Source organism: Peromyscus maniculatus, chromosome 22 (genome assembly GCF_049852395.1).
Source record: "Peromyscus maniculatus bairdii isolate BWxNUB_F1_BW_parent chromosome 22, HU_Pman_BW_mat_3.1, whole genome shotgun sequence".
NCBI classification, from domain to species: domain Eukaryota; kingdom Metazoa; phylum Chordata; class Mammalia; order Rodentia; family Cricetidae; genus Peromyscus; species Peromyscus maniculatus.
The window spans coordinates 6,529,296-6,557,142 of NC_134873.1; the positions used below are offsets into that span (position 1 = coordinate 6,529,296).

At 40.1% G+C, this 27,847-nt stretch overlaps 1 protein-coding gene across 1 annotated transcript in view; it reads right to left on the bottom strand.

Moving 5' to 3' along the window:
- Window positions 1–12,335: 12,335 nt before the first annotated feature.
- LOC102913190 (uncharacterized) overlaps window positions 12,336–27,847 on the bottom strand; it is an 82,823-nt gene continuing 67,311 nt past the window's right edge. Inside the window, 2 exon segments of the mRNA XM_076559077.1 lie at window positions 12,336–12,934; window positions 12,936–13,868. Coding sequence (XP_076415192.1) covers window positions 12,667–12,934; window positions 12,936–13,868 — 1,201 coding nt within the window. The 3' untranslated portion in view covers window positions 12,336–12,666.

Here is a 27,847-nt window from a genome sequence, read left to right on the forward strand (position 1 = left end):
GATTTTCATTTTGATAAAAAGAAAGTATGCTTTAAAAAAATGCAGCAGAAATATGCAGTCCTTTAAACTATTATCCTGTAAGAAAGGTCTATCAATGTAAATACGGGATCAGAGTGAGCTTTTTACTTATCACTCCATATTTACTAAGAGCCTCAGTTCTCTGATGACTAAATTATACATATTTTACTGCACACTTGACATAGGAGTCTACAGATTTGGTTTTATGTCAATTGTGCATCATTAGGGGAAATAAGCGAGCCACATTAAGAATATGTAGTTTTACATCATGCTCCTATTGCTTCATTTTCTTTGTCAGGGTCTCACTCAGCAGCCCTGCTGGACAGGGACTCACTATGCACAACAGGATAGATGAAAAATCTTAAAGGTCAGTTTGCCTCTGCTGCAGAGTGCTAAGATTAAAGGCCTGCACCACCACGCCTGACTTCTATTAATTCTGCACATCTACTAATGAAATAAATAAAAGCTAGGTGTGGCACACAATTGTACTCTGCACTAAGAACGCTGTTGCAGGGAGACCACTGTGACATATAGGCAAGCATGGGTTATGACAAGACCCTATCTCAAAGAGCAAATAACAAAGCATATACAGCCTCTGCCACCCGAGCATTTCAGATCATTAGTTTCAGTCTTTGTCTTGGAGTCCATATGGGACTATGACACCCTGGCCTTTGCCCCAAGTCCACTGTCCACTTTTTGACACCTCTGTCTGGCATCTGTGACGGTGCTGAAGCAGCAGCCAGCAGCAGTGGCAATGGCATGAAGAATCCCTGTCCAGCTGCTTTACTGCTGTGCTCCACTGCTCTGTGGAGGAATTTTATCCTGTGTCCTGCCTGCAGGCCTTCTGCTGAGGGTTCTTTAAAGCCACACGAACACTTGACTGGCATGTTCAGTCTGGCTCACTGTGTGATTTCTGGCTCAGGTAATCTACATTCCCAGGGCTACTTTCTACCTGAACCTGGAAAAAAACAGGTGGAGTAGAAAGGGAAAAAAATCAGTATCCATCTTGAGAGATGCTCCCTCCCCCACCTCCTCTAAAGGAATATCTGACCAGCAGCTTTAAAACTGACCAGAAGTTGAACTCATGGGAAGATAAGACTGGAACAATAAATTTATATATCCTGGACTTGGCAAAATAGGATATGGGGAGTAATGGTCTCAACTGACCAGAAATTGAATTTATGGGAAAATAGGACTGGAACAATAAATCTGAATGTATATATCCTGGGTTCAGCTAAAGATATGTCTCTGTAGATATCCTGCATCCTGGTAGCCACTAGAAATTTCATGCTTATAGTCCAACCAGTAACTTCAAAGAACTACCTCACCCCTAGCCCCCTCATCCAATCCCAAAATATGTAACCCTCTGCATGTAAATTTTTTCTATATAAACCCCTTGAAGTAAGTGCTCGGGGCCATCCTCCTCCACCTGCTGTGTTGAGTGTTTGGACCCAGACCAAGCTTGGGCTTGCTTTGTTATTAATAAACCCTTGTGTGCTTGCATCAGATATTGGCTCTGTGGTAGTCTTGCTTGCGGGGTGGGGGGGTGGGGGGGTGGAGATAGGGGAGGAAGTGGAGGGGTCTTTCGACAAGGGCACAACAGAGTCACATGCTAATGATGACTATAGAATGCCTGGAAGTTGAGGGCACAGACACTGGCTGTTCTTCCAGAGGTCCTGAGTTCAATTCCCAGCAACCACATGGTGGCTCACAACCACCTGTAATGAGATCTGGTGCCCTCTTCTGGCTTGCAAGGACACATGCAAATAGAATACTGTATACATAATAAATAATAAATAAATAAATCTTTAAAAAGAGAAATTAGGAATATATTAGTAAGACTGTAAGGAAGGAGGGTCTCACCCTAAATGGCACAAGAAATAAAGCTATCTGCCTGACCCAGGAGACAGGTATTGTTTTGTTCAGCCTTGGATGCTTGATTGTTATTTTGGATAAATACACTGTTAGGATTTCTTGGAAGCACACATACCATTACAAGAAAATCACTGTAGGAACCAGCATATATATATATATATATATATATGCTAAAATATCACCAAGACTTCTCAAGCCATGGCTTGACTTTTGTAGAAGTCCTTGACTTTTCCTAGTCCCCTAATCATTTGAGAGGTGATGTCACATGTACTCTATGCACTACTGACCTCTATGCTCTCTTGGCCAGATATCACACTAGGTTATAGGCCTTCTAGTTATAGAACCCACCCTCATGATGACATGAACTTTGTAAAGACTCTCTATGTAATCACACCTTAAGCATTATTGTGCATGGGAATTGGATGATTGTAGCCTGGAAACCTTTTCCCAAATTGTACTATGTTTTAAAAATGCCAACAATGACAATTTGCTAATAGTCTCCCCAATATTTGTTCCAGGTTGAAGAAGTCAGTCAACACTGGGTTTTCCTTCTCATCCTGCAGGGACCCCACAATTGGTGCCCAATGTGGGACACATGACCCTTGGAAAAGGTAAGACGAGTTTACCATGAATAGAAATAAGAGGTCCTCCCACTGATAAGGGGTTGTGACCTTGAAGTGAGAGAGTGGGGTTAAATATAGGCTTTTCTCAGTTATTTGCAACAAAGCATTTTGTGCAATTATTGAAATATTTCTTAAGATCCAGAGGAATGAAATATTCAGAGCTACAGGTCTACAAACTTTACAATACATAGGAACTAAAGCAAAGAGAGCCCATGAAAAGGGAAATAATAGAAAATGTAAAGATCTTCCATGCTCATGGATAGGTAGAATTAACATAGTAAAAATGGCAATATTACCAAAAGCAATTTACAGATTCAGTGCAATCCCCATCAAAATCCCAACACAATTCTTCATAGACCTGGAAAAAACAATACTCAATTTCATATGGAAAAACAAAAAACCCAGGATAGCGAAAAGAATCCTGTACAATAAAACAACTTCTGAAGGCATCATGATCCTAGACTTCAAGGTCTACTGTAGAGCTTGAAGCTGTACTATAGAGCTTGAAGTAATAAAAACAGCATGGTACTGGCATAAAAACTGACATGTGGACCAATGGAACTGAACTGAAGACCCTGACATTAATCCACACACCTATGAACAGATGATTTTTGACAAAGAAGCCAAAACTATACAATGGAAAAAAGAAAGCATCTTCAACAAATGGTGCTGGCATAACTGGATGTCAACATGTAGAAGACTGCAAATAGATTCATATCTGTCACCATGCACAAAACTTAAGTCCAAGTGAATCAAAGACCTCAACATAAATCCAGTTACTCTGAACCCAATAGAAGAGAAAGTAGGAAGTAGTCTTGAACACATTGGCACAGGAGATCACTTCCTAAATATAACACCAGTAGCACAGACACTGAGAGAAACAATTAATAAATGGGACCTCTTGAAACTGAGAAGCTTTTGTAGGGCAAAGGACACAGTCAACAAGACAAAACGACAGCCTACAGAAGGGGAAAAGATCTTCACCAACCCTACATCTGACAGAGGGCTGATATAAAGAACTCAAGAAATTACACATCAAAATACCCAACAGTCCAATTAAAAAATGGGCTATAGAGCTAAACAGAGAATTCTCAACAGAAGAAACTCAAATGGCAGAAAGACATTTAAGAAATTGCTCAACATCCTTAGTCATCAGGGAAATGCAAATCAAAATGACTCTGAGATACCATCTTACACCTGTCACAATGGCTAAGATCAAAAACACTAAAGACAGCTTATCTTGGAGAGGATGTGGAGAAAGGGGAACAATCATACACTGTTGGTGGGAATGCAAACTTGTACAGCCACTTTGGAAATCAATATGACACTTTCTTAGAAAATTGGGAATCAACCTCCCTCAAGACCCAGCTATACCACTCTTGGGCATATACCCAAGAAATGCTCAATCACACCACAAGGACACATGCTCAACTATGTTCATAGCAGCATTATTTGTAGTTGCCAGAACTTAGAAACAACCTAGATGTCCTTCAACTGAAGAATGGATAAATAAAATGTGGCACATATACACAATGGAGTACTACTCAGCAGAGAAAAACAAAGACATCATGAGGTTTGCAGGCAAATGGATGGAACCAGAAAAAATCATCTTGAGTGAGGTAACCCAGACTCAGAAAGACAAACATGGTATGTACTCACCCATAAGTGGATATTAGATGTAAAGCAAAGGATAACCAGACTGCAACTCATAATTCCAGGGAGGCTACCTAGTAAAGAGGACCCTAAGAAAAGACACAGTGATCACCCAATGACAGAGAAATGGATGAGATCTACATGAGCAAACTGGGGGCGGGGGCAATGGAGGGCAAGGGTGGGGGGAAAGAAAGCTTAGGGGAGTGGGAGGTCCCAGCTGGATCAGGAGCAGAGTGGGAGAACAGGGAGGGAGATACCACAATAAATGAAGACCCCAGGGGAATAAGAGGAAGCAGAGTGCTAGAGAGGTCCCCAGAATTCCACAAAGATACCTCCACTGTAAACTACTGGCAATGCTCGAGAAGAGTGACTGAGCTGACCTGCTCTGGTGATGGGATGGCCGAACACCCTGGCTGTCATGATAGAACTCTCATCCAGTGTCTGATGGAAGCTGATGCAGAGATCCACGGCCAAGCCCCAGGTGGAGCTCCAGGAGTCCAATAAGCAAGAGAGAGGAGGGATTGTATGAGTGAGAGATATTGAGACCATGACTGGAAAAAGCACAGGGACAAATAGCCAAGCTAGCAGAAACACATGAACTGTGAACCAATGGCTGAGGAGCCCCCATGGAACTGGACCAGGCCCTCTGGATAAGTGAGACAATTGATTAGCTTGAACTGTTTGGGAGGCCCCCAGGCAGTGGAACTGGGACCTGCCCTCTTGGTGCATGAGCTGGCTTTTTGTAGCTTGGGGCCTATGCTGGAACACTTTGCTCAGCCTTTGTGTAGGGAGGAGACTGGACCTGCCTTGGCTGAGTCTACCAGACAGGGCTGACTTCCCAGGGGATACTTTGCCTTGGAGGAGGTGGTAACGGGGGGTGGATTTGGGGAGGGAGGACTGGGGAATCTGTGGCTGATATGTGAAATTAAGTTAATTATAAAATAACAATATTAAGGGGTTGGGGATTTTGCTCAGTGGTAGAGTGCTTGCTTAGCAAGTGCAAGGCCCTGCATTAGGTCCTCAGCTCCGGAAAATAAATGAATGAATGAATGAATGAATGAAATATTAAAAATTATGAACTTGAAAATGAAAAAAAATGCTTTCAGAAAAAGAAATAAATATTCCCAGTAACAATTTGACACAAATAAGTAGCAACTTTGTTTAAAAATAATACAGTTATTTTTAAAAAATTAAGCAAATAAAAAAAAAAGAAAAGGGGGATAATAATATGGCCTGGATCACTGCTGCTTGACAGAGTTCCAGCATTTTGACATTGTGGATCACAATTCTCCAGCACCTTTTGACTTTCATTTTTAATAATACTCACTGTGTGTCATGGGAGTTCCCTTATGCCTTTTCCTTTGGGAAATTTTGGGTGGGCTTCAGTGGAGGATGAAGATATTTACAATGGGAGCATCTTTAAACAAAATAATTATTTGAAAAACAACAACCCTGCCACTGTGAAACCATATACCATGATAACTCTGCCTACTCCTATACAAGTTAACATCAAGCTGCTAGGAAAGTTAGATGCTTGATAAATAAGATTTATTTGATAAATAAGGTATTTTTTTTATAATCAAGGGCTATAAATAGTTAAGGTCTATTCAGTTCACAGTAATATTTGTCTAGTTTTGTCCACGCTAACTTTAAGCATTAGCTATTTGGATAAACTAGGAAATATTCTATAAAAGATAGTCCGGTACCACAAAAAAGTCTTCTTACCAAAGTTAGGCATTTAACAAAAGCTGACATTTCCACAAGGGCTGGGAGAAAGTTCCTGCTGCTATAAAGTGAGCCATTCTCCTCATCTCTGGCAAGAGGACTAGCTGACCTTCCATTAACACATGACCGTGGTGTTTATTAACTCCTCATGGTCCATGCTAGCTCCCTCAATCCCTGCTCACAAGCCCCAACCCAGCACACAAGCCCCCTTCCTCCCATTCCCATTTAATCCTTTGTGCAATTGTAGAGTATGAAAGTGTAGCCTTCTTTAATAAAGCAGCAGCTGTTCAGATTCCCCCTCAGATCCTGTCATCCTCCTGCCCTCATCAACTTCACACTTCCACTTGTGGACATGAACCTTGACAGAGCTGGACTTTGGCAATAAAGTCCCCATCAAAGAGTTTTTATGACATGGAAAGAGAGTTTTCTGCTGGACACATCTTGGCCTCAAAGGAAGAATGGACTCCAGACCTTTAGGCTTCCAGGCCAGCCATGTAACCTTTGGGATTTGTCCTCTCTCAGGATCTAACTAGAACCCAGATCTCTTCTCCTGATTCTTTTGTTAATGCTTAAATGAATGCTTAATTTTCATAGTAAATAAACTAACAGAGCAAACTTCATAATTTTTAACTGTATCTATCATTGGGTGTACTTGAATAAAAAATGAAATGCAAAGGACATGATTGCTCCTAAGTATGGTGGAGAAGAAAGTTCATTGTAGATGTGTGAGAAAGCATAGTCAGAGGAAGGGATCTGGGAGAGTCCAAAGTGGACAAGACCAGACTGAGCTGGGTCATGTGGGGAGAATGGGAGGAAAAGGGAAGAGATGGGAACCTGATGGAGCAGTGAGGAGGCCAAAGAAACAAAAGGGGCAGGTCACCAAAATGTCTAAACTACATATGGAAGAGCCTCTGGGGTAAGGACAGCCCAGCCCCTGGGCAGGAGAGTTCAGGGCGGAGGGTTCAGTATGCCAGCCATATCCTGTAACAGGTAGAGACTAAGGGATTCTGGGAGAAACTGGTGGCTAAGTCCAGACTTGTTATGCTAAATAGACACCTCAGCCATTTGTTTTAGGCTTGAAGTTTAACATCCCAGTCTTTTGTTGATAATCAATGATAAGGCTGAAGTAATTGTCTTAGTAACGGTTTCTGTTTCTTTGGAGAGAAACCATGACCACAGCACCTCTCATAAAGAAAAACATTTAACTGAGTTCAGAGGTTCAGTCCATTATCATCATTGTAGGCACAGTGCTGGCTACATTTTGATCAGAAGTCAATAGGAAATGGTATCAGACACTGGGCTGCATCTTGAGTACAGATGAGATCTCAAGCCTGCTTCCACAGTTATACACTTCCTCCACCAAGACCACACCTATTCCAAAAAAGCAATACCTCCTAATAGTGTCACCCCCTTTGGAGCCAATTTCTTTCAAACCACCACAGTTATCACTTATGAATACCTCCTTCTGGCATCAGGGCATCGTAAGTGTGGACCCAAAAATCTGGAATGTTGGCGGAATCTGGGAAAAGCAGGCTGTTTCACTCATTGTCCAGACACTGCCAGACCAGCTGTGGCTACACACATGCAGGCAGCAGTTAGAGCAGTCTGCAGCCCTTCATTGCTTGCACATCTGCTAGAACAGATGTATATCAGGGGCAGAACATAAAGTTGAGGAGTTTAAGAGAAAATTTTTGTTCTTAGGTCTTCCTTTGAAACATTTAGGCCCATGGCCCTGGTCACTCTGGTCCCAGAGAAAGGGGAAGATTCCACACTCAGGAATAGTCAGGTGGGAAAACAGGTTGTTGATTGACAGGAGTATATGTCTGGAGTCCATTTAACCTGTGAGAGGTGCACCAAAGTCAATGGCCTGAAGCTTACAAAATAATTTAAGTTTATAAAAAGAAGTATAAGTTTTAGATATGTTAGCATTGCCATTGTTTGTAATCTGTACTGAAATCCACATTGTAGGAAAAGCTGTAGACTCATGCCTTTGTGTCACAGAAAAGCTTGAGGAACCAAAAATGATTCTGGGTTAAAAGCATGAACATTCTTTAAGGCAAGCCTAGAGAGAACAGAAACATTCTGTAGAGCAGAAGAGCAATAGCTCACTTGGTCTTGATTTTAAATATGAAAAAAAGCAGGGCCTCTTCTCTCCATCCAGAAGACTGGATGCATATAGATTATTCTGGTGTTTTCGCTCAATAAGAAGCACTTTTAAGTCTATATTTACTAAACCACCAAATGGAATTTAAAATCCCGAGCTTGTGACTATGACAATTAAAGCAACACTTTCCCAGAGCTACATTAATAGCTTATCAGAACTGCATTGATTAATAAGACTTTGAGCTTTGAGTCTTAACATAAATGTAGCATGGTGAGAGACAGAAATTTGAAGCATTACTCATTCTTTTTATATACTTTAAACCACTTTCTTTCTTTCTTTCTTTTTTTTTTTCCCCAAGACAGGGTTTCTCTGTGTAGCTTTGTGCCTTTCCTGGAACTCACTTGGTAGCCCAGGCTGGCCTTGAACTCACAGAGATCCTCCAGGCTCTGCCTCCCGAGTGCTGGGATTAAAGGCATGTGCCACCACCACTTGGCCTTAAATCACTTTCTTATCACAACTTAAACTTTGATGTCCTCAGACCTTACATAAACTTGCACTTACACAACTCAAAACCCCTTCTTAGACCTTAAAACATTTTCAAAGATCCTCAAAGCTTAAGCTTTAAATGTTACACCTTTTTCTACCCAAACATTCACAAGAAGAAACAGATCATTGTAAAATGATTTTCTTTACTAAAAAAAAAAAAAAAAAGGAATAGTAAAAAGTTACACTGGAGTCTGTCTGGTGAGTTTTATCTCTAATTGTGGAGACTGGTAACGAGCTAAACCATGTCTAGACCCAGTAGCAGCTACAGGAAATGAGGCCTGTGGCCAGGTTTTTATATATGAAGAGAACTGAGAAGGCAGCTGAAGTCTTGGGAAAGCAGCTGGGTATTTGCTGCTGATAAAGCTACAGTCAGTCAATATCCTCAGAGATCTGAGAAGGATACATTATAAGTGGAAATATGATCCAAGTGGTCTATGTATCAATTAAAATTAGAGTGATGATTGGACCAAGAGGCGAGTGACTCTTCTCCGACCCAGAGAGTCCTGCCTCTAGGACCTAGGCCCTGGTACACAATCAGTCCCTGGGAACCCCCACCCATCTCTACCCTAGTTGCTGGCCAACAGGGAAGACTCCTGTGGGCAGGCTCCCTCACCAAAATCCCCCATGAGACCCAGCAATCTACAAGACCCATGCCCTACCCCAATACCCATCCCCCTGCAACACCAGTGGCTTCCTGAGACACAGAATTCACCAGCTCTGACTGGACCAAGAGCAGCTCCCTGAGATACAGAATCAGCTAGCTTGGATTGGACCAAGAGTAGCTCCCTGAGATACAGAATCTGCCAGCTCCAATTAGACCAAGAACTAAGATGGGACCCAGAGGGGCCCTCTGAGACACAGACACAGCAAGCACAAATTGGACCAATAGCAGCTCACTCACATACAGGCACCTCTTGCACCTACTGGAGGAATTAAGGGGTAGACGCCAGAGCAAAAATACATGCACTTAGGGGCTGACTTGAAATTCTTCCAAAGAGTTAAACATTCACTCAAGCTCTATACCTGCCTGGAGTGACTCTGTTTGAACTGTAAGGCCAATATAATAGTCATACAAAAAAATGCATTTTTAATGAGGTACTGACTGACAGATTAAAATAGTCTAAAACAGCCGGGTGGTGGTGGCACACGCCTTTAATCCCAGCACTCGGGAGGCAGAGGCAGGAGGATCTTTGTGAGTTCAAGGCCAGCCTGGTCTACAGAGCGAGATCCAGGAAAGGCGCAAAACTACACAGAGAAACCTTGTCTTGAAAAACCAAAAAAAAAAAAAAAAGTCTAAAACAAATTAATAAAATTAATGTTGATCCAACAAAACAAAAAAATCCCCAGAGTATAAAGACTGATTTACAGTTAGGATCATAAGTTGCTTTTGGAGAGGATGTGGATCAATCCACAGCACTCACTTGGAGGCTCATAAACATTCATAACACCAGGTCAGGAAAAACCAGCGGTCCCTTCCAATTTCCATGGAGACCTGGCACACATCCATATATAGAGGCAAGACTCAGGTGCATGATTTAAATTTACTTTTAAATGGTCCTTCTATCCTGGTGATGTCAGCAGCTACAATGGAGGGGAGCCACATGGTGGCTAAAACTATCTATTTCTTTAAATTAGAATTGAATTTAACTTACATATACAGTAATTGGATCAATTTTTTTTAACAAGAGTTGAATCACATATATACTAAATTGTAGTAAATTAAAACTACTTATGTATAAATTTTCTTAAGCTTTAAGTCTTTTGGTATAAGTTTAAAGGTAAATTGTTTTACATATTTTACCCTCCCAGGGCCCACCCACCTTTCCCAGCCTATATGTCAATACTTGGCGGCAGAGGGAATTGTAATTGGGTAACTTCCCATGTAACTTGTTTGTGCCTTCAGGACATGCTCAACCAAATCACAAATATATCACTTCCATTTAATAATAGATTGCTGTTGTTTATGTCTTAATTTATGACTTGATGGGTCAGATAACACCCAGCTCCTGATGGGCAGGCAACTCAGGTTGGATGATAACATGGAGGCCCATCATCAAATGTTCAATTTTCACTAAGGCTGAATAGCAAACCAACTGCTGTCTCTTCTACTTTTGTGCAGATGGTAAGGAGCCTTGCTCCAACATCCTAAAGGTCTCTTCTTTAATTCAACTATAGAGGACCAGCAAAGGCTCCTACGAGCATCCCTATTTGCCACTGCCACTTCAAGTACCATGGAGCCTTGGATCATATGATCCAAGTGATAGAGAAGCCTGCATGGCACCCTGGACTTATTGAAGAGCCTTTTCCTGTTCCAGGACCCACACAAAACTAGCAACTTTTCAAGTCACATGATAGAAGGGCCAGAATAACACACCCAAGAGAGGAATGTGCTATCTCCAGAATCCAAATAGGCACACTAAGTGTGTGCTCCTTTCTTGGGGGGGGGGGTAGGTGATATAACTTGTCCTTCACTTTAGAAGGAATATCTCTGCATGTCACACAGCACTAGACACCTAAGAATCTCAATGAGGTAGAAGGCCCTTGAATTTTAGTTGGATTTATGTTCCATCATATGATGGGCATGTGTGTTACTAATGAGGTCAATGTGGCTACTACCTCTTGCTCACTTGGTCCTTTCAATATGTCATTACTATAGTGCAGCAATGTGATATTTTCTGGAAGATAACCCAGACTATAGAGATCCCATTGGCCAGTTATTTTCTGAGATTTATCCTGTAAATAAATTTATTGCAAAGGTTTATTCTCTTGTGCTATAATACCTGTAGGAGACAGTTTAATGGGAGAAATAAGTAAGTTTCAAGGCAGTGAAGAACCCACATGACACACAAATGCCTCATTTGTTCAGAACTCAGTTGTTCAGGAAAATAAATACCTGTAGTTATTTTTGCCTCTCAGGATAATATGTGAAGACAGTACAATGTCATTTCTCCTTCTATAATTTTAAATAGATTGGTGAGTGCACAATTAGATGTTAAACATTTTGATTTTGATGAAATTGGACTGGAAATAACAATTGCATATCCTGGGGCTAGGAAGGAATTCATAAATGAAATTAGCTTTTTCACAGGCTGTCCTAAGTCTTCCTCAAAGGAGTGGGTGCTGAGAATTGAACCTGATTCCTCAGGAAAAGCAGAGATCTATCCATATTCCTTTTTTTTGAGATAGGATCTCTCTATATACCTATAGCCATCCTGGAACTCAGTATCTGAGCCAGACTAGCCTGAAACTCAGAGAGATCCACTGTCTTTCTCTTCCAAGTGCTGGGAAGACATGATCCAGGTGAGAAATGTTTTTAAATAACCTGTCTTTGAATCAGACAATGCAAGAATTATACAAGACTTAAACAAGAAGCATCTTTAAAAAAAAATCCAGTAGTTCTAGGAATTTCTCAATGAATTGATTTCAAATGATAAATCATTCCTGCTTTAAAAAAATTTTAACTGTGGCTGGGTGGTGGTGGCATACACCTTTAACCCGTGTACTTGGGAAGCACATGCAGGTGGATATCTCTACGATTGAAATCAGCCTAGTGTACATAATAAGTTTCAGGACTACTAGGACTACACAGTTAAACCCTGTCTCCAAAAATTACTGTGTGTAAACAGCAGTGCCATGGTGTCCATGTACCACTCAGAGGACAACTTACAGGTGTCTATTCTCTACTTTCTCTATGTCAGTAGTAGAGATGAAACCAAGGCAGTCAAGGTTGACAATAAGTGCACTAAACTGGTGAGTGAACTCACTGGCCCTGATTTTAGTTTCAAACGTATTTATGTATGTGCTGGTGTGTGGGTGTGAATACAACCAAAGAGTAGTAATCAGAAAAGAAAGTTGTGTGAGAAATGTGGGTCTTCCAGAGAATGAATTCTGGTCATCAGGTTTAGCAGTGACCACATTTAACCATTGATAAAATTCTCTGGCATTCATTTGTGTATCTGAGAAAATGTAAAGAACAAATATCTAGTCCCCAGAATAAAATAACATAATCCAAACATGAAGGATGATAGCATAAATATTTTCATTTGCAAATAGGTTTTATTATTCAACTTATCCCATATCCACATATTCTTGAAATACAATATGTCTAAGAGCTTCACTACATTAACTATATCCATAAAGTTTCTCTCCAGTATGACTTTTTTCATGCCTGTAAAGAGGATACTTCTGTACAAAGGCTTTACTACATTTACTACATTCATAGGGTTTCTCTCCAGTGTGAATTCTTTTATGTCTGAGAAGAGCACTTTTACGGATAAAGGCTTTGCCATATTGATAACATTCATAGACTTTCTCTCCAGTATGACTTCTTTCATGTATTTGAATACAATTGTTCTGTGCAAAGGCTTTACCACATTGACTACATTCATAGTCTCTCACCAGTATGACCTCTTTCATGTATTTTACAATCATCTTTACGTAAAAAGGCTTTACCACAATGATTGCATCCATAAGGTCTCTCTCCAGTGTGACTTCTTTCATGCCTGTAAAGATGATACTTCTGTGCAAAGGCTTTACTACATTGACTACATTCATAGGGTTTCTCTCCAGTATGAACTCTTTCATGCCTAAGAAGAGCACCCTTATGGATAAAGGCTTTGCCACACTGATTACATTCATAGGGTCTCTCACCAGTATGACCTCTTTCGTGTATTTTACAATCAACTTTACGTAAAAAGGCTTTACCACAATGATTGCATCCATGACGTTTCTCTCCAGTATGACTTCCTTCATGTATTTTAAGATGACTTTTATATGCAAATGTTTTACCACACTGATTACATCCATAGGGTTTCTCTCCAGTATGATTTCTTTCATGCCTGCGAAGAACACTTTTATATGCAAAAGCTTTACCACACTGATTACATCCATAGGGTTTCTCTCCAGTATGACTTCTTTCATGTATTTGAAGCTCAAGTTTACGTATAAAGGCTTTACCACATTGACTGCATCCATAAGGTTTCTCTCCAGTATGACTTCTTTCATGTATTTGAAGGTAATATTTATACCCAAAGGCTTTATCACACTGATTACATCCATACGGTTTCTCTCCAGTGTGACTTCTTTCATGCCTGCGAAGAACACTTTTATATGCAAAGGCTTTACCACAGTGATTACAACCATAAGGTTTCTCTCCAGTGTGACTTCTTTCATGTATTTGAAGGTAATATTTATGTCCAAAGGCTTTATCACATTGATTATATTCATAGGGTTTCTTTCCAATATGAATTCTCTCATGTCTGAGAAGATACTTCTTCAGTGCAAAGACTTTACCACATTGATTACATTTATGAGGTATCTCCTCAGTAGGAGTTTTTTCATGTATTAGAAGATAACTGGCATGTGCAATGGTGGTCTCACATTGATGATATCCATGTGTTTTCTCTCTAGTATGAGTTGTACATACTTGATTGAGACTGTGACATGGAAAGGCTAAAATACTTTGATTATATTCATAGTTTTTTACTTTCAAATGAGTTCTTTGGTGTACTTTTAAAGAGGAATCAGATTCAAATGTTTTATCATGTTGCTTACATTCATAAACATCCTGTTGAGTATTGGTTATTTTTGTATCTTTGAAAATGATATACCTATAAAAAGAAGAAAAACAAACAAAAGGTTTTCAAATTACATTCACATAGTTTAACATTTTATGCCTCATACAGATGTGGTGTAGGGATTAGGATTTCTCCATGATAACAGGGTCTTTGACTCTCATAAACTGCTCCTTTCACTAAACAAGGATTTGAGGAACACTAGTATTAATAGAGAAGACTTGCGTGTAACAAGTTTTGGTCATAAACTAAACTCCTCATCAATGTCTATACCTTTTATAATAATTGATCGTTATGAAACTAAATGGATGGACAGTTCTACAACTTGCCTCTCATATGGCTATGAATAAAATTGTGACATCTATTTTGGAATTGTTTCCTTGTCTTGTTTCTTAAAGAAATGCCTTCAAAACAATTATCAGCTACCTGATATTAGAGTATATGGTATTGTGAGAATTTAATAATCATCACAAAGCTGTGCTTATTTACACTGCTGCTTTTCATAACAAGTTCAGGGTACATTAACATTCTTCAGAGGTACATATGCATCAGCTTGCACATAAAAATTACCTTCCATGTCTTCTAGAACTTTGACAATGTTCTTCAATATTCTGGTTTTTCCATTTGTAGCCTAAAATACAGTACCAGAAATATATGATGTATTACCAGAAATTAGGCACAATGTAAATTACTATCTTCAGTGGACTTTAGAACAATGGCTAATTATTCATTGGATCCTTCTTCTTCCACAGTCAAAATCACAGAAGAGCACCAACCTCCAAAAAAGGCTTGTCCCCTTAAAAAGTGACAGAAAGCTCATATTCCTACCTATACAAGTGAGGTTCCAGTAGGTTTCCAGCATCACATCTTTGTAGAGACTCTTCTGGGAAGGATCCAACAAAGCCCACTCTTCAGGAGTGAAGTTCACATGCACATCTTCATAGGTCACAGCATCCTAAAGTATCCCATATATGTACATAATAGAAATGGTGAGACTGACTGCATTGCAAATGTACACTTCATTGAGAATATATTTACATAATTCTGTATCAATGTATTCTATGATATGGGTCATAGAATTTCAAATGCAATCACCAACTCATTATAGAAGGAAACAGAAAAGGAGGAGGATGCCTTCCATTTCTATGACCACCGAATAGAATATGGCATTGCAAGAGAAATGTCTAGTAATATATACAGAAAAACATGCAAACAGTTAGTAACACTATTTAGTATGCATCAGCAAAATTTTATCAAAATTATTAACTTCAAAGAGAATAGACAATATGGGTGTGATGGTGCATACTTATAGCCCCAAACTTCAGGAGGCAGAGACACATGAAACTCTGTGATTTCCAAGCCAGTCTGGTCTATGTAGTAATTGCTATGACAGCCAAAGGTACAGAGTGAGACCCTGTCTCAAACAAACAAAAAATAGAAAGCACTTAGGGGCTCACTCGAAATTCTTCCATAGAATTAGAACATTCACTCCAGTTCTGTACTTGTCCATCATATACTGGAGTGACCCCTTTTAAACTGTAAGGCTAATAATTCCCAGGAATGAAGGCATTTTTAAGAAGTTACTGACTGACAAGTCAAAGTAATAAAAAACATTAGTAAAGTAAATGCTGATCCAAACGCCATAAAAAAAAAAAAAAAAAAAAAAACCCTAAAGGGATGGAGTATATAGAGATGGGTCAACAAATAAGATTGTTTTTGTTGCTATTGAGGAGGACCAGAATCAGTCCCCAGCACTCACTTGGAGGCTCCTAACCATTCCCAACTTCAGGTCAAGAGAATCCAATGCTCTCTTCTGACTTCAGTAAATACCAGGTAGACAAATAGTACATAGTCATGTATATATGCAAAAGATTCACAAAATTTTAAAATGTAAAAACATACACAATGGAAGGGACAGTGTTACCACACCTGCAATTCGGTGATTTAGGAGATCACTATCAATTTCATGAATGTATGCATTCTTGGTGTAAAAAATGAGACCCTCTACCAAAGTTCAAAAGTCATGATGAGGGTAAAGTTCAGCATAAGAACAAATGCTTGACATGTACAAAAACCTATTTTGATGAGCCAAAAATATAAACATGAAAATATCAGGCAAAAAATGGATTAGCAAGGAAAAGCAATTGCTTCTACTTTGCCTTACATTATTTAGAAATGGCATTTCTTTTTTCTTTTCTTTTCTTTTTTTTTTATAGGTTTATTTATTATGTTTTCAGTGTTCTGCCTGCATGCCAGAAGAGGGCACCAGATCTCATTATAGATGGTTGTGAGCCACCATGTGGTTGCTGGGAATTGAACCCAGGGCCTCTAGAAGATCAGCCAGTGCTCTTAACCTCTGAACCATCTCTCCAGCCCCCAGAAATGGCGTTTCTAATGGTGGTGATGATATGGCTACATGAAAAGTAAGATAACTGCTCAGTTTCAACCACACAACGAAGTGTGGTGAGGGTATGAACACTCAAAGCCCAACCCCAGAGACTACATTCCTCCAGAAAGGCTCCTCCTCCTCAGGGTTTCATAAGTCACTAATGAAGGCCACACACCAAAGACAAATGCTAAAATACAACATACTATCTGGAAAATTTTTCATTCAACATTCCACATTTTGACATAGGTTATGACAGGCTCACAGTCAAACCATAATGCAAAATACATTTAGTCTAATTTCAAAGATCCTCATATTATATAACAGTCCCAACACTGTTTAAATATCCAAAGTTTCTTCTGATACTCAATGTAACATGAATCTTAAAAGGTCTTATAATAAAAAACCCAGAGTGGGGTGAAAAATGAAAGATCAGAGAAGCAGAACAGCCAGACACTAGCTAACCTCTATGAAATCCTCAGCCTCAAGAGAGCGAGTTCCTGTTTCCTCACACCTAATATACCTTTCTGTGCCCTGCCATTTTACTTCTTTGGATTAAACACAGGTGTCACCACTACCTGGTTCTGTTTCTTTCATGTAGCCCAGTGTGGCCTTGAACTCACAGAGATCCAGATGGATCTCTGCCTCCTGAGTGATAGAATTAAAGGTGTGTGCCACTACTGTCTGATCTCTATATCTAATTTAGTGGCTGGCTCTGTCCTCTGATCACCAGGTAAGCTTTATTGGGGTACAGAATAAATCACCACAACTCAAGGCAATTGGTTGACTGTGACATCTTGTAATATCAAAACACAAACTATGTCTCTCCAACACACAATGGCACAGAATACACATTTCCCTTTCAAAGTTTTAAGAAAAGATTGGACCAAAACAAGTCCAAAATCATGCAGGGCAATCCTAAATCCTGCAGCTCTGTGTCAGGCAATGGGATTTTATTTTCAAAGTGCTTACATGGCTCTTTCTCTCTGTAACTTCTCATATATCTTTGTCACTTCCACTTCCTACATGCAATTGTCTCAAAGTTTGGGTATTTCAACATATTGTTACATCAAAATGGAACTGAGGCTTTATCTCATGGCTTCATGCAAGGAAGTCTCACAGTCTCTCCATTGGGGCCCAGGAGCTCTAGACACAATAACACTAAGGCTGCAGGTTATTATTATCATTGAGACAAGGTGTCCTATAGCCCCAGGTGACATTGAATGCCATGTATAATCAAGACAGCCCTGAACTTGATCTTCCTGCCTTAATATCCAAGTCCTAGGACTATAGGCACAATTCAAACTCTGAGCTTTCGGGTTGCAGTTTTTTAGTGGTTAGAGCAGAACTTCCTCATTCAATGACAGAAAGAAAATAAGAGACATGTGAGAGTTGACTATTCCTGCCAAAAGGAAAAACAGGTGCATTGTGATAATGTGCTTGACAACCAAAGCACTGAAGTATGGTTTAAGCAGTACCAACAGAGAGCTAGGAAAACCAGTGGACTTGGGAGGGGTTGATTTTGCATGGTCAATTACTACAAGGCCTTCAGTTTTGAGAATAAGCATGTATACAGGAATATGACCTAAATTGCTGTTGAGATCTCTGGTGCTTTACACATGGCACAACAGTTAAAGAGCACTGCCTCCTCTTCTAGAGGACCCAGGTTTGATTCCCTGAAATCTCATGGTGACTTAAACGATCAATAAGTCCAGTTCCAGAGGACTCAATGCCCTCTTCTGGCCTTCTTAGACTACAGATATGCACATGGTACATGAACACAAATGCAGCAAAACAACCATACATATAGCAAAAAATATTAATTTAAGAAAAAAAATTTGACTGTTGAGTTAAAACACAAATGTTTAGAGAAATTGGAGGTAATTTGAATCAGAACAGTTTGGGTCAAAGGAATACCTCAGTGCTTAGCAATACTTGATGCTCCTCCAGAGGACCTGGGTAGGTTCCCAGCACCCACATGGGGGCTCACAAACATCTTTAACTCCACTTCTAGGGGATCTGACTCTTTTCTGGTCTCTTTGGGCACCAGGCATACACACTATCTACAGGCATATAAGCAAGTAAAACATTCATACATAGAAAAATTATAATTAAATCCCATTTAAAAGAATAAAGGGCCTAAAGATGTAGTTCAGCTGGTAGCATACTTGTCTAGCATGCATGAAGCCCTCGGTTCAATTCGATCCTTGTCCCTAAAGGGGACAAGGATCAGGATATGTGTAAGCCCAGTTCTTGAAAGGTGGAGGTAGAAGGATCAGGAGTCTAAGGTCATTCTTGGGGACATTGGAAATTTGTGGCCAGCCTGGGCTATATGAGACCCTACTGCCTCAAGAAACAAGAGCACACAAAGAATCACATAAGAATATTCCAGGAGAAAGAAGGGCAAAGGGTTTGGGACACTTGTCACAGGAGAGTTTTGAAAGGCCACAAATCTTGACTAGGTATTGATTTCATTCATACTCAAAAGAAATGGCAACCTGGCTATGGGAACTGAATTCTGTCTTCTGCAAGCTCCATATGTGTCTGAGACATCAAACACTTGTGTCTGAGACATCTTTCCAGCCAGTGGAAACTGCTTCAGTGCAGTGCCTTCAATTTGTGAATGTTATTACCAGCATAAGACATGTACATGCTTATCTTAGAGGAAGATGACTTTTAGTATGCCTCAGCAATGGCTATATCTAAAGAAAACAGGAATTAATACCTATACATATGTTGACTTGATATCTTAATCCCATCACAAGACCAAAATATATTCTTTTTTCCTATTAGACAATTAAAAATTTAGTACTAGATATATTTATGTGATTTATGTGTGTAATATGTGTGTCAGGGCAGGCACAGAGACTGAAGTTCAGAGGATAACATTAAGGAGTCAGTTTCTCCTTTCCCCAAGGGTTCCTAGGATCAAACCGAAGTCATCAGGCTTGTATAGCAAGCTCTTTTCCAACGGAGCCACGTCACCAGCACCATTTGGTTGAATTCTAACTCACAGATGGTCTCACTCTTAAACATACTTCTAATTTTTGTGGGCTTTTGACACAGAATCTCTTTGTAGCTCTAGCTGGCATGGAACTCATTTGGACCAGGGTAGCCTTGAACTTCCTGTACCTGCCTCCAAAATACAAGGATGAAAGGTGTGAGCCCTCATGCTCAGCTAATTAAATGTACTGATTAAAACAAAATATAATACTGAGATATATAGCAATTTTGAAGAAGAGCAAAAATAAAGTGAAAGTGACAGATTACCTTTAAAATCCTTTAACTCTAGCCAATGCTAACCATCTAACAAGTATAATCATTTGGCCTCCTATTGGCCTAGGAAAACTGCATTTTATTTCTTAATGACACACTGTAGAATTTGCAAAGAATATGCCCAATTGAGATCTTGGTCTTATGAGGAAATTGTTTTGTTTTCAGAGACAAGGTCTAGACTGAAGCTAATGCAATCCTCCTGCTTCAGCTTTTCAAGTCTTGGGATTACAAGTGTAAGTCTCCATGTCTGGCTGAAGGAAATTCTGTATAAAAGCTGATGCATTGGCAGACTCTTTGCCTATCATGTGTGAAGGCCACTAGAAAAATAAATAACTAGTGTGGCCTCATTGCCCATCTAGTATGCCCATAAGCATATAAAATACATGTAAGGGTCTTCAAACCAAAATGAACCGAAAGACATGGGGAAGGACACTGCATAGTCAAAGGAATCGACATGATGTTTCAATTACTAATATCTATTTGCTTATTTGTAAAAGAAACAGTACTATAGCTTAAATAGAATATTGTCACACACACACTGAGAGTGGAAGATGTCAATACCTCACTCTCACCCATGGACAGGTCATCCAGACAAAAACTAAACAGAGAAATGCTGGAGATAACAGATATTATAAACCAAATGACCTAATAGATGTTTATATTTCACCCAAACACAAGAAAATACCGCTTCATCTCAGCACTGTAACAGGGCCCCAGACCTCAGCATAACTGACTCCATCACGGAAGTGCCATTCAGACTATAAAACTCAGCACACATGCAACACCATCTGCCAAAAACAGAAACAAAGTTCTTATCCATCTAAGTCCATAGTTATGGGAAAGTCTGTGAATGTACTAACCTTGCTTTTGAGCTTCTGGAGTTCTGCTTCTGGCTAACTGTTCTTGTTAACTGAAGTATGTCAACCCAAAACATGGTTTTTGTGGTAAAAAGCTCGTGCTGAGAAAATCTTGATGCTATACTCAGGTCCCAAAAAGCCAGTGTAGTCCCAGGCCAGCTAATAAAGACTTTCTATTGGCTTAAATCTAGCAGTCCTCTGTGGTGAATACCCACAATATTTCTTGAAGTCTCACTGAGTTTCCAGAGACCAAACCTCAGGACATCAGGGGTTTCAGAGTCCCTTGGGAGGAACAAGAGTTTAATAGTCAGGAGACTGACAGGGGGTTGGCAACCTAAGACAGTCCTTGTCCCCAGGTGTCTTAGGATTTTATTGCTGTGAAGAGACACCATGACCACAGCAACTCTTATAAAGGAAAACAGTTCACTGGGGCTGGCTTACATTTCAGAGGTTTAGTCCATTATCATCAGAGCAAGAAACATGGTGTGATACAGGCAGACATGGTGCTGAAGAAGGAGCTGAGAATTCTATATCTTGATTCACAGGCAGCAACAGGAGATTGAGACACACAGATCTCAAAGTCTGCCTCCACCATGATACAGTTACTCAAACAGGGCCACATCTCCTACTAGTGCTGTTCCTTATGGGCCAAGCATTCAAAGATACAAGTCTATGGGGGTCAATCCTATTCAAATCACTACATTCCCTGGACCCTATAAGCTGGTAGCCATATAATAATGCAGAAATACATTCAGTCCAATTTTTAAAAATCCAAAGTTCAAATTCTCTTCTGAAATTTATAGAATCTCTTAACTATAATCTCTTATAAAATCAAATTTAAAAAGCAGATCACATACTTCCAACATATAATCATATACATTATGATTCCAATATGCAGGAAGGGGAGCGCAGTTAGGAAATACTAGACCAAAGCAAGACTAAAAACAAGCTGGGCAAACTCCAAACTCTGAATCTCCATGTCTGATTTCAAAATGCTCTTCACTTCTCCAACTCTTTTCAGCTTTGTTGACCATAACAAATGTCTTTTTTTTTTTTTTTGGTTTTTTGAGACAGGGTTTCTCTGTGTAGCTTTGCGCCTTTCCTGGAACTCGCTTTGGAGACCAGGCTGGCGTCGAACTCACAGAGATCTGCCTGCCTCTGCCTCCCGAGTGCTGGGATTAAAGGCGTGCACCACCACTGCCCGGCAACAAATGTCTTTTTTTTTTTTTAAGATTTATTTTATTTATTATGTACACAGGCCAGAAGAGGGTACCAGATCTCATTCCAAATGACAGTGAGCCCCCATGCAGTTGCTGGGAATTGAACTTGGGACCTCTGGAAGAAGATCCAGTGCTCTTAACCACTGAGCCATCTCTCCAGCCCTTCTTTCTTTTGAGTTGGTTCCACTCCCTACTTTTTATACATACCCATTCCAGGTCAGTAAAAGTATTCCCGACCCAGACAAAACCTACTCAAATAATAGCTTAAAAATCTCTAAGAAGTGACCCCTGATTTGGCATCCTCCCAGGAATGGGGTCCAACAATGAGCTGGCTTTCACAGCCAAATCTCCCAATTAATAGTTAAAGCTGTAGATATAGATTGAAAACTTCATTGTGCATATACACCTTAGCATTCTGGCCAAGTAAAAAGAATAAACAAGACATAAAACAACAACAAACTCTCATTGGAGTCTACCTTCCTTTGCTTTGCTTCTGCCAGCTTCGCCCCATGTAGGGAGGGATTTTCCCCCTCTAAGATTATGTCTGAAAAACCTCCCCCACTGCTTCCCAACAGTTGGCAGAGACCAACAGTTGGCCAAACTCTCTAACCATTATTTTCTCATATCACTACAGGCACTTCAGTCCATAAAGGCTATTCAATGGACTATCCTAGAGACCCAGTTGACCTCCAAGTAAACCATTAGATTTCCCTTGTTTCAGTCCAATGATTGAGCTAGTTTTTATACATACCATAGTTGGGTCAAGCAAATAGCCAAAGGGTCACTGGAACTAATCTGAATAGGACCCTACATGGTGATTCTCTCCACTCCTATGGCAGTAAAGATTGCTGGTATTACAGCATGGATCCACAAACACCTAGCTCAAAAGTGGAAGATAAGGATGCTGCCAAATGGACTGTCTCTGGACTATGAGTCAATTAAAAGTAGGTTTCACTCGGTCCCCAAGCCCTCCCACTCCCTGTCCCTCTAAATTCTCCTGAGTCTTACTTTTGGTACGAATACAGGGTTATGATCCAACCCCCAATGCCCTTAGGTCTGGACCAGGGAACTAAGAAGGACAGATACAGGGAAGATAATACCTAAGGTAACTACAGACCTGCAATCCATATTCATTTTGACCTTTGCTCATTGATGCCCACTTTAAATGTCTGGTTATATTAGAGAAAGGAAAGATATGGAGATTTATCTTTTGAGATAGAAATGCAGAGTTTGAAATTCTGTGTATGTCCAGTGGTTGGGCCCCCTGGTTGCCAGAAATAAGGTAGTTTCAATTGCAAAAACTGGGTTTATGAAACTAAGAAATTTTTTTATAAAGTTTTGGGCCTATGGGAAACAGAAAATACTTGTAGACTCAGACCCAATATGACAGGAAGTGACCCTGATTATGGACTTAATCATTCCCAGCCAGAAATCAGCCAAGACTTCTGGTTATGCTTAGATACCTTGCCCCCTTACTAACCAGACTGTCAGCCCATTGACAGACAAACCTCACTGTGACTCGGGGCAGACCAATTTAATGTTCTACTTTATCAGTTAATACATCTGGATAACCATATTCCTGAGTCCCTGAGACTGCTTTGTGGGCATGTACCAATGGTTTGACTAAATGTGCCTCTTCTGATGCTTTCCAAACTAAGTAGAACACTTGATCAGGACCTGATGGTGTTAAAAGTTTCCATTTCTGAATTAAAACAAGTTAGATTCCCTTACAAAAATGATCTTACAAAATTCAAAAGGCTTAGAAAAAGACCTATTGTTTCTACGCTGATTTTCAGGAGTAATTTTTAAAAATATTGCCATGGTTAGGGAAATAATTGATACCTGCCTCCATTCTCTTAGTTTCCTCTTGTATAATATTAAAAGGACCAGCCTTAATATTATACTACCCAGGGGCTCAGGAGTGAAAACTACAAATGGTGAGAACTATTTTCAAGAAATAGAATCTCAGCACACCGAGCTCTTTAGTCCATTTGCTTATTCCTCTGAGATACAATATGTTCTTGTGCCTAGCTCCTTTCTTGCCTGATTTCTCTCTACCTTTATCTACTGTTCCCTCTAAGTTCTATCTTAATTCTCTCATCTTAATTCTGCATCATCTAGGTCCTTATATCATTCTTACCCAGCTAGTACTTCCCTATCTGGCTCTTCCTCATCTTCCATCTCATCCACACGTTCTCTCTGGTCAAAATCCTCCTTATCCCTCTCCATTCCCCATCCTCAAGTTCTCCTTATACCTCAGTCCTCTCAAGTCTCTGAGGTGTTCGGTTATAAACCAAGCAATAGCAATCCTTTGCCAGAGCAAGGTCACCAGGCTTGAATTCTTTTGGGGTCATAAAGGTTGGTAAGAATTTTCCTCAGGCAGTGACCACCAGGCTTTCTTTTACAACCCAAAATGGGAGTGGTAAAAGAGGAGGTCAACTGAGTGCTAATGACCAGTTAATATATCAAAAAAGGGATCTATGTGCTCAGTCTACATTCCTAGAAGTGGTTAGGTAAGAAGTTAGGGGTCCATTAGTAAGGATGTATAAGAAAGGAGGTGCTGTGGGATGGTCTATATGTCAAATCTGTTGCTCTGATTGGTCAATAAATAAAACACTGATTGGCCAGTGGCCAGGCAGGAAGTATAGTTAGGACTAACAGAGAAGAGAATTGAGAGAACAGGAAGGTGGAGAGAGACTCTGCCAGCCACCGCCAGGACAAGCAGCATGTGAAGATGCCGGTAAGCCATGAGCCATGTGGCAAGGTATAGATTTATAGAAATGGCTTAATTTAAGATATAAGAACACTTAGCAAGAAGCCTGCCACGGCCATACAGTTTATAAGTAATATAAGCATCTGAGTGATTATTTTATACATGGGTTGTGAAACTGTGGGGCTTGGTGGGACCTGGAGAGAAGCTCTCCAGCAACAAGGAGGGTCTCACCCTAAATTGCACAAGAAATAAAGCTATCCTCCTGACCTAGGAGACAGATGTTGTTTCATTTGGCCTTGGATACTTGACAGGTATTTTAGATAAATACACTGTTAGGAGTTCCACAAAGCATGCATAGCATTACAAGAAAATCACTGTAGGAACCAGCTAATAGACATACAAAAGCTAAAACATCACCAAGACTTCTTAAGCCATGGCTTGACCTTTGGAGAAGTCCGACTTTCCCAAGTAATAGCTTTTGTGATAGTAGCTGAATTCTATTATGTTTTCCTGTGGCTTGTAGCAGTCCCCTGGCTAACTACTCTGCTATCATTACTGACTGGGCCTTTAATTGTCATTCTGATTGGCTTAATGGTGGGGCCCTATATTTTAAACTAAAACAGGATCCTTCCCTGATCTGACTCATTGACTAAGTCCAGTGGAGAATTTAACTGGTCCTAGACCTCAGTAGATCCCCAGACCTTAGCACAAGTGACTCCATGATGTAAGTACTACTCAGGCTGTAAAACAGCATGCAGAGAGCATCACTTGCTAAATATAAAAATAAAGGCCTGCCGAGCTGTAGTAGTGCACACCTTTAATCCCAGCACTTGGGAGGCAAAGGCAGGTGGATCTTTGTGAGTTCGAGGCCAGCCTGCTCTACAGAGCGAGATCCTGGAAAGGCACAAGCTACACAGAGAAACCCTGTCTCAAAACAAACAAACAAACAAAATAATAATAATAAATAAAATAAAGGCCTAATCCATCAAAGTCCATAGTTATGGGAAGTTTCTAAATGTACTAACCTTACTTTTTAGTCTGTAGTCCTGTTTCTGATTAACTGTGCTAGTTAACTGAAAAGTCAACCCAGAACATGGTTTTTGTGCTTCGAAGCTCATCCTGAAAAAAGGCTCAGGGCTACACTAGGCTACAGAACACCCAGTGTAGTTGCAAGACAGCTAATAAAGACTTTCTCTTATCTTAAACCCAGAAGTCTTCCCTGATGAATATCTACAACAAACACCTCATGGAACTCTCTCCAAAATTGATCACATAATGAGATACCAAGCAAGTCTCAACAGATACAAAAAGAAGTGATATAACTCCCTGCATCCTATCAGAGCACAACAGCTTAAAGCTGGATATTAACAGCAGAAATATCAGAAAGTTGACAAATTCTTGGAACATGAACACCTTTCTAATGAATGAAAACTGGGGAAAGATAAAATAAATAAATGAAAACACTTTCTAGAAATAACCACATGAGAGATTGAATGTTTTCTCAAAAAACCAGCCCACTACTCTTTCATTCAGCCTTACTTGATTTCTCAGGACCTGTACAGAATACAGAGATAATGTGCCAAAACATTACACAAACAACCTGACTTAGTGACTGTTCTATTACTATGAAGAAATGCAATAACAAAGGCAACTCTTATACTGGAAGGCTTTTAATTTGGGGATTGATTGCAGTGACAGAGGGTTAGTCTATTATCATCTTCAAAGGAAGCTTCAGTGGGCAGGCATGGGGCTGAGTGTTAAATCCTAATACGGAGGCAGGAAGCTAGAAATAAGCACTTGCCTTGCACTAGTCTTTTAAAACCTCAAAGCCCACCTACAATGACACATCTATACAAACAAGACACACCTACTCGCACAAGGAAACACCTAATTTTACACAGTTACTCCCTTTAATTGGGAGTCAAGCATTTCAAGATAGGAGCCTGAGGGTGCTGAGGAAATATAAAATATGACAGAATATAACCTAAGGAGAAAAGAAATTAAGGAAGAGAGAGAGAGGGGAAGATAGGAGTAGAGAGGAAGAGGAAGAGAGAAAAGAGGACACAAACACAGAGAAAATATTTCCTCTTGGTAGGGATAACCAACTCCTTTGTCTTGGCAATAGGCTTCATTAGTATAACTTTCCCTACACCATCTAAGAAGAGGTTAAACAATTCAAGGTCTCCAAACTCAAGTTTCAGTCTCTATCTTTTCTCTGTGTGCATGGCATTAACCCTTGTTTCCCTCCATACCTAGTTCCCTCAGAGAACCTGAGAAACCTTGGATCAGGTCTGTTGAAAGCTGTAAAGGCAGCCTCTTGGTGTCTTAAGTGTGACTGTTGTAGATGATGACATCCAAAAGCTGTATTTCTAACTGGGTAGAAGTGCCACACAAGGCTACTAAGGTTTTAAATTTGATTTAACTATATTAACAAGTGGAAATGAAAAAGTCTAAAATTCCAGACAATATAGTCAGAAATCTCTCTGATCACATCCCAGACCAGACTCAATTGGGACAAGATGGGACCAAGCAACACCTTGTGTCTGGGGACTGAGGAGAGAGTGAAAAACCTGGATGATAGCAATTGGCTTCTATAGTACAATCTTTGTGGTAAGACATATGGATGGACTCAACTGTCTCTGCTCAATATCATGGAAATCTTTCTTCTGTTCCTTAGCTATGTGGGGCCAGCCTGCCTATGCCATAGGTACCATCTCCTCCTACATTCATGATAATAGAACAAAGGTGTCTTTTTAAAGGTAGGGTGTAACTGTGAACATTTAACCTTTGAGAACTGGGGATTCCACTGGGACTTGTGCCTGATGTAGGATGGGCTTGCCTTAAGAGAGAGCTGGGCTAACCTTGAGGAGTAAGCAAATGTCTCTAATCCCAGGACTCAGGAAGCAGGGGCAGGAGAATCTCTGTGAGTGAGTTCAAGGCCAGCCTGATCTACCAAGTGAGTTCCAAGACAGCCAGAGCTGTTACACAAAGAAACCATGTCTGTAGGGCTAGGAAGACTAAAAATTTATGCTACTAACAATAGAAATAGCCATCATGAATGAAAAATGGCCATCATGAATGAAAAAATGATCTACACGTGATTGAATAAACAGTAAATGCAGTGGCACCATCTGACTTCAAACTTGGAATGCAACTGCAATAAAGACTGCACTGTCACTGAGGGGTGATGGTGCACTCCTTTAATCCCAGCACTTGGAAGGCAGAAGCAGGCGAATCTGTGAGTACCAGGCTAGCCTTGTCTACAGACCAAGGTCCAG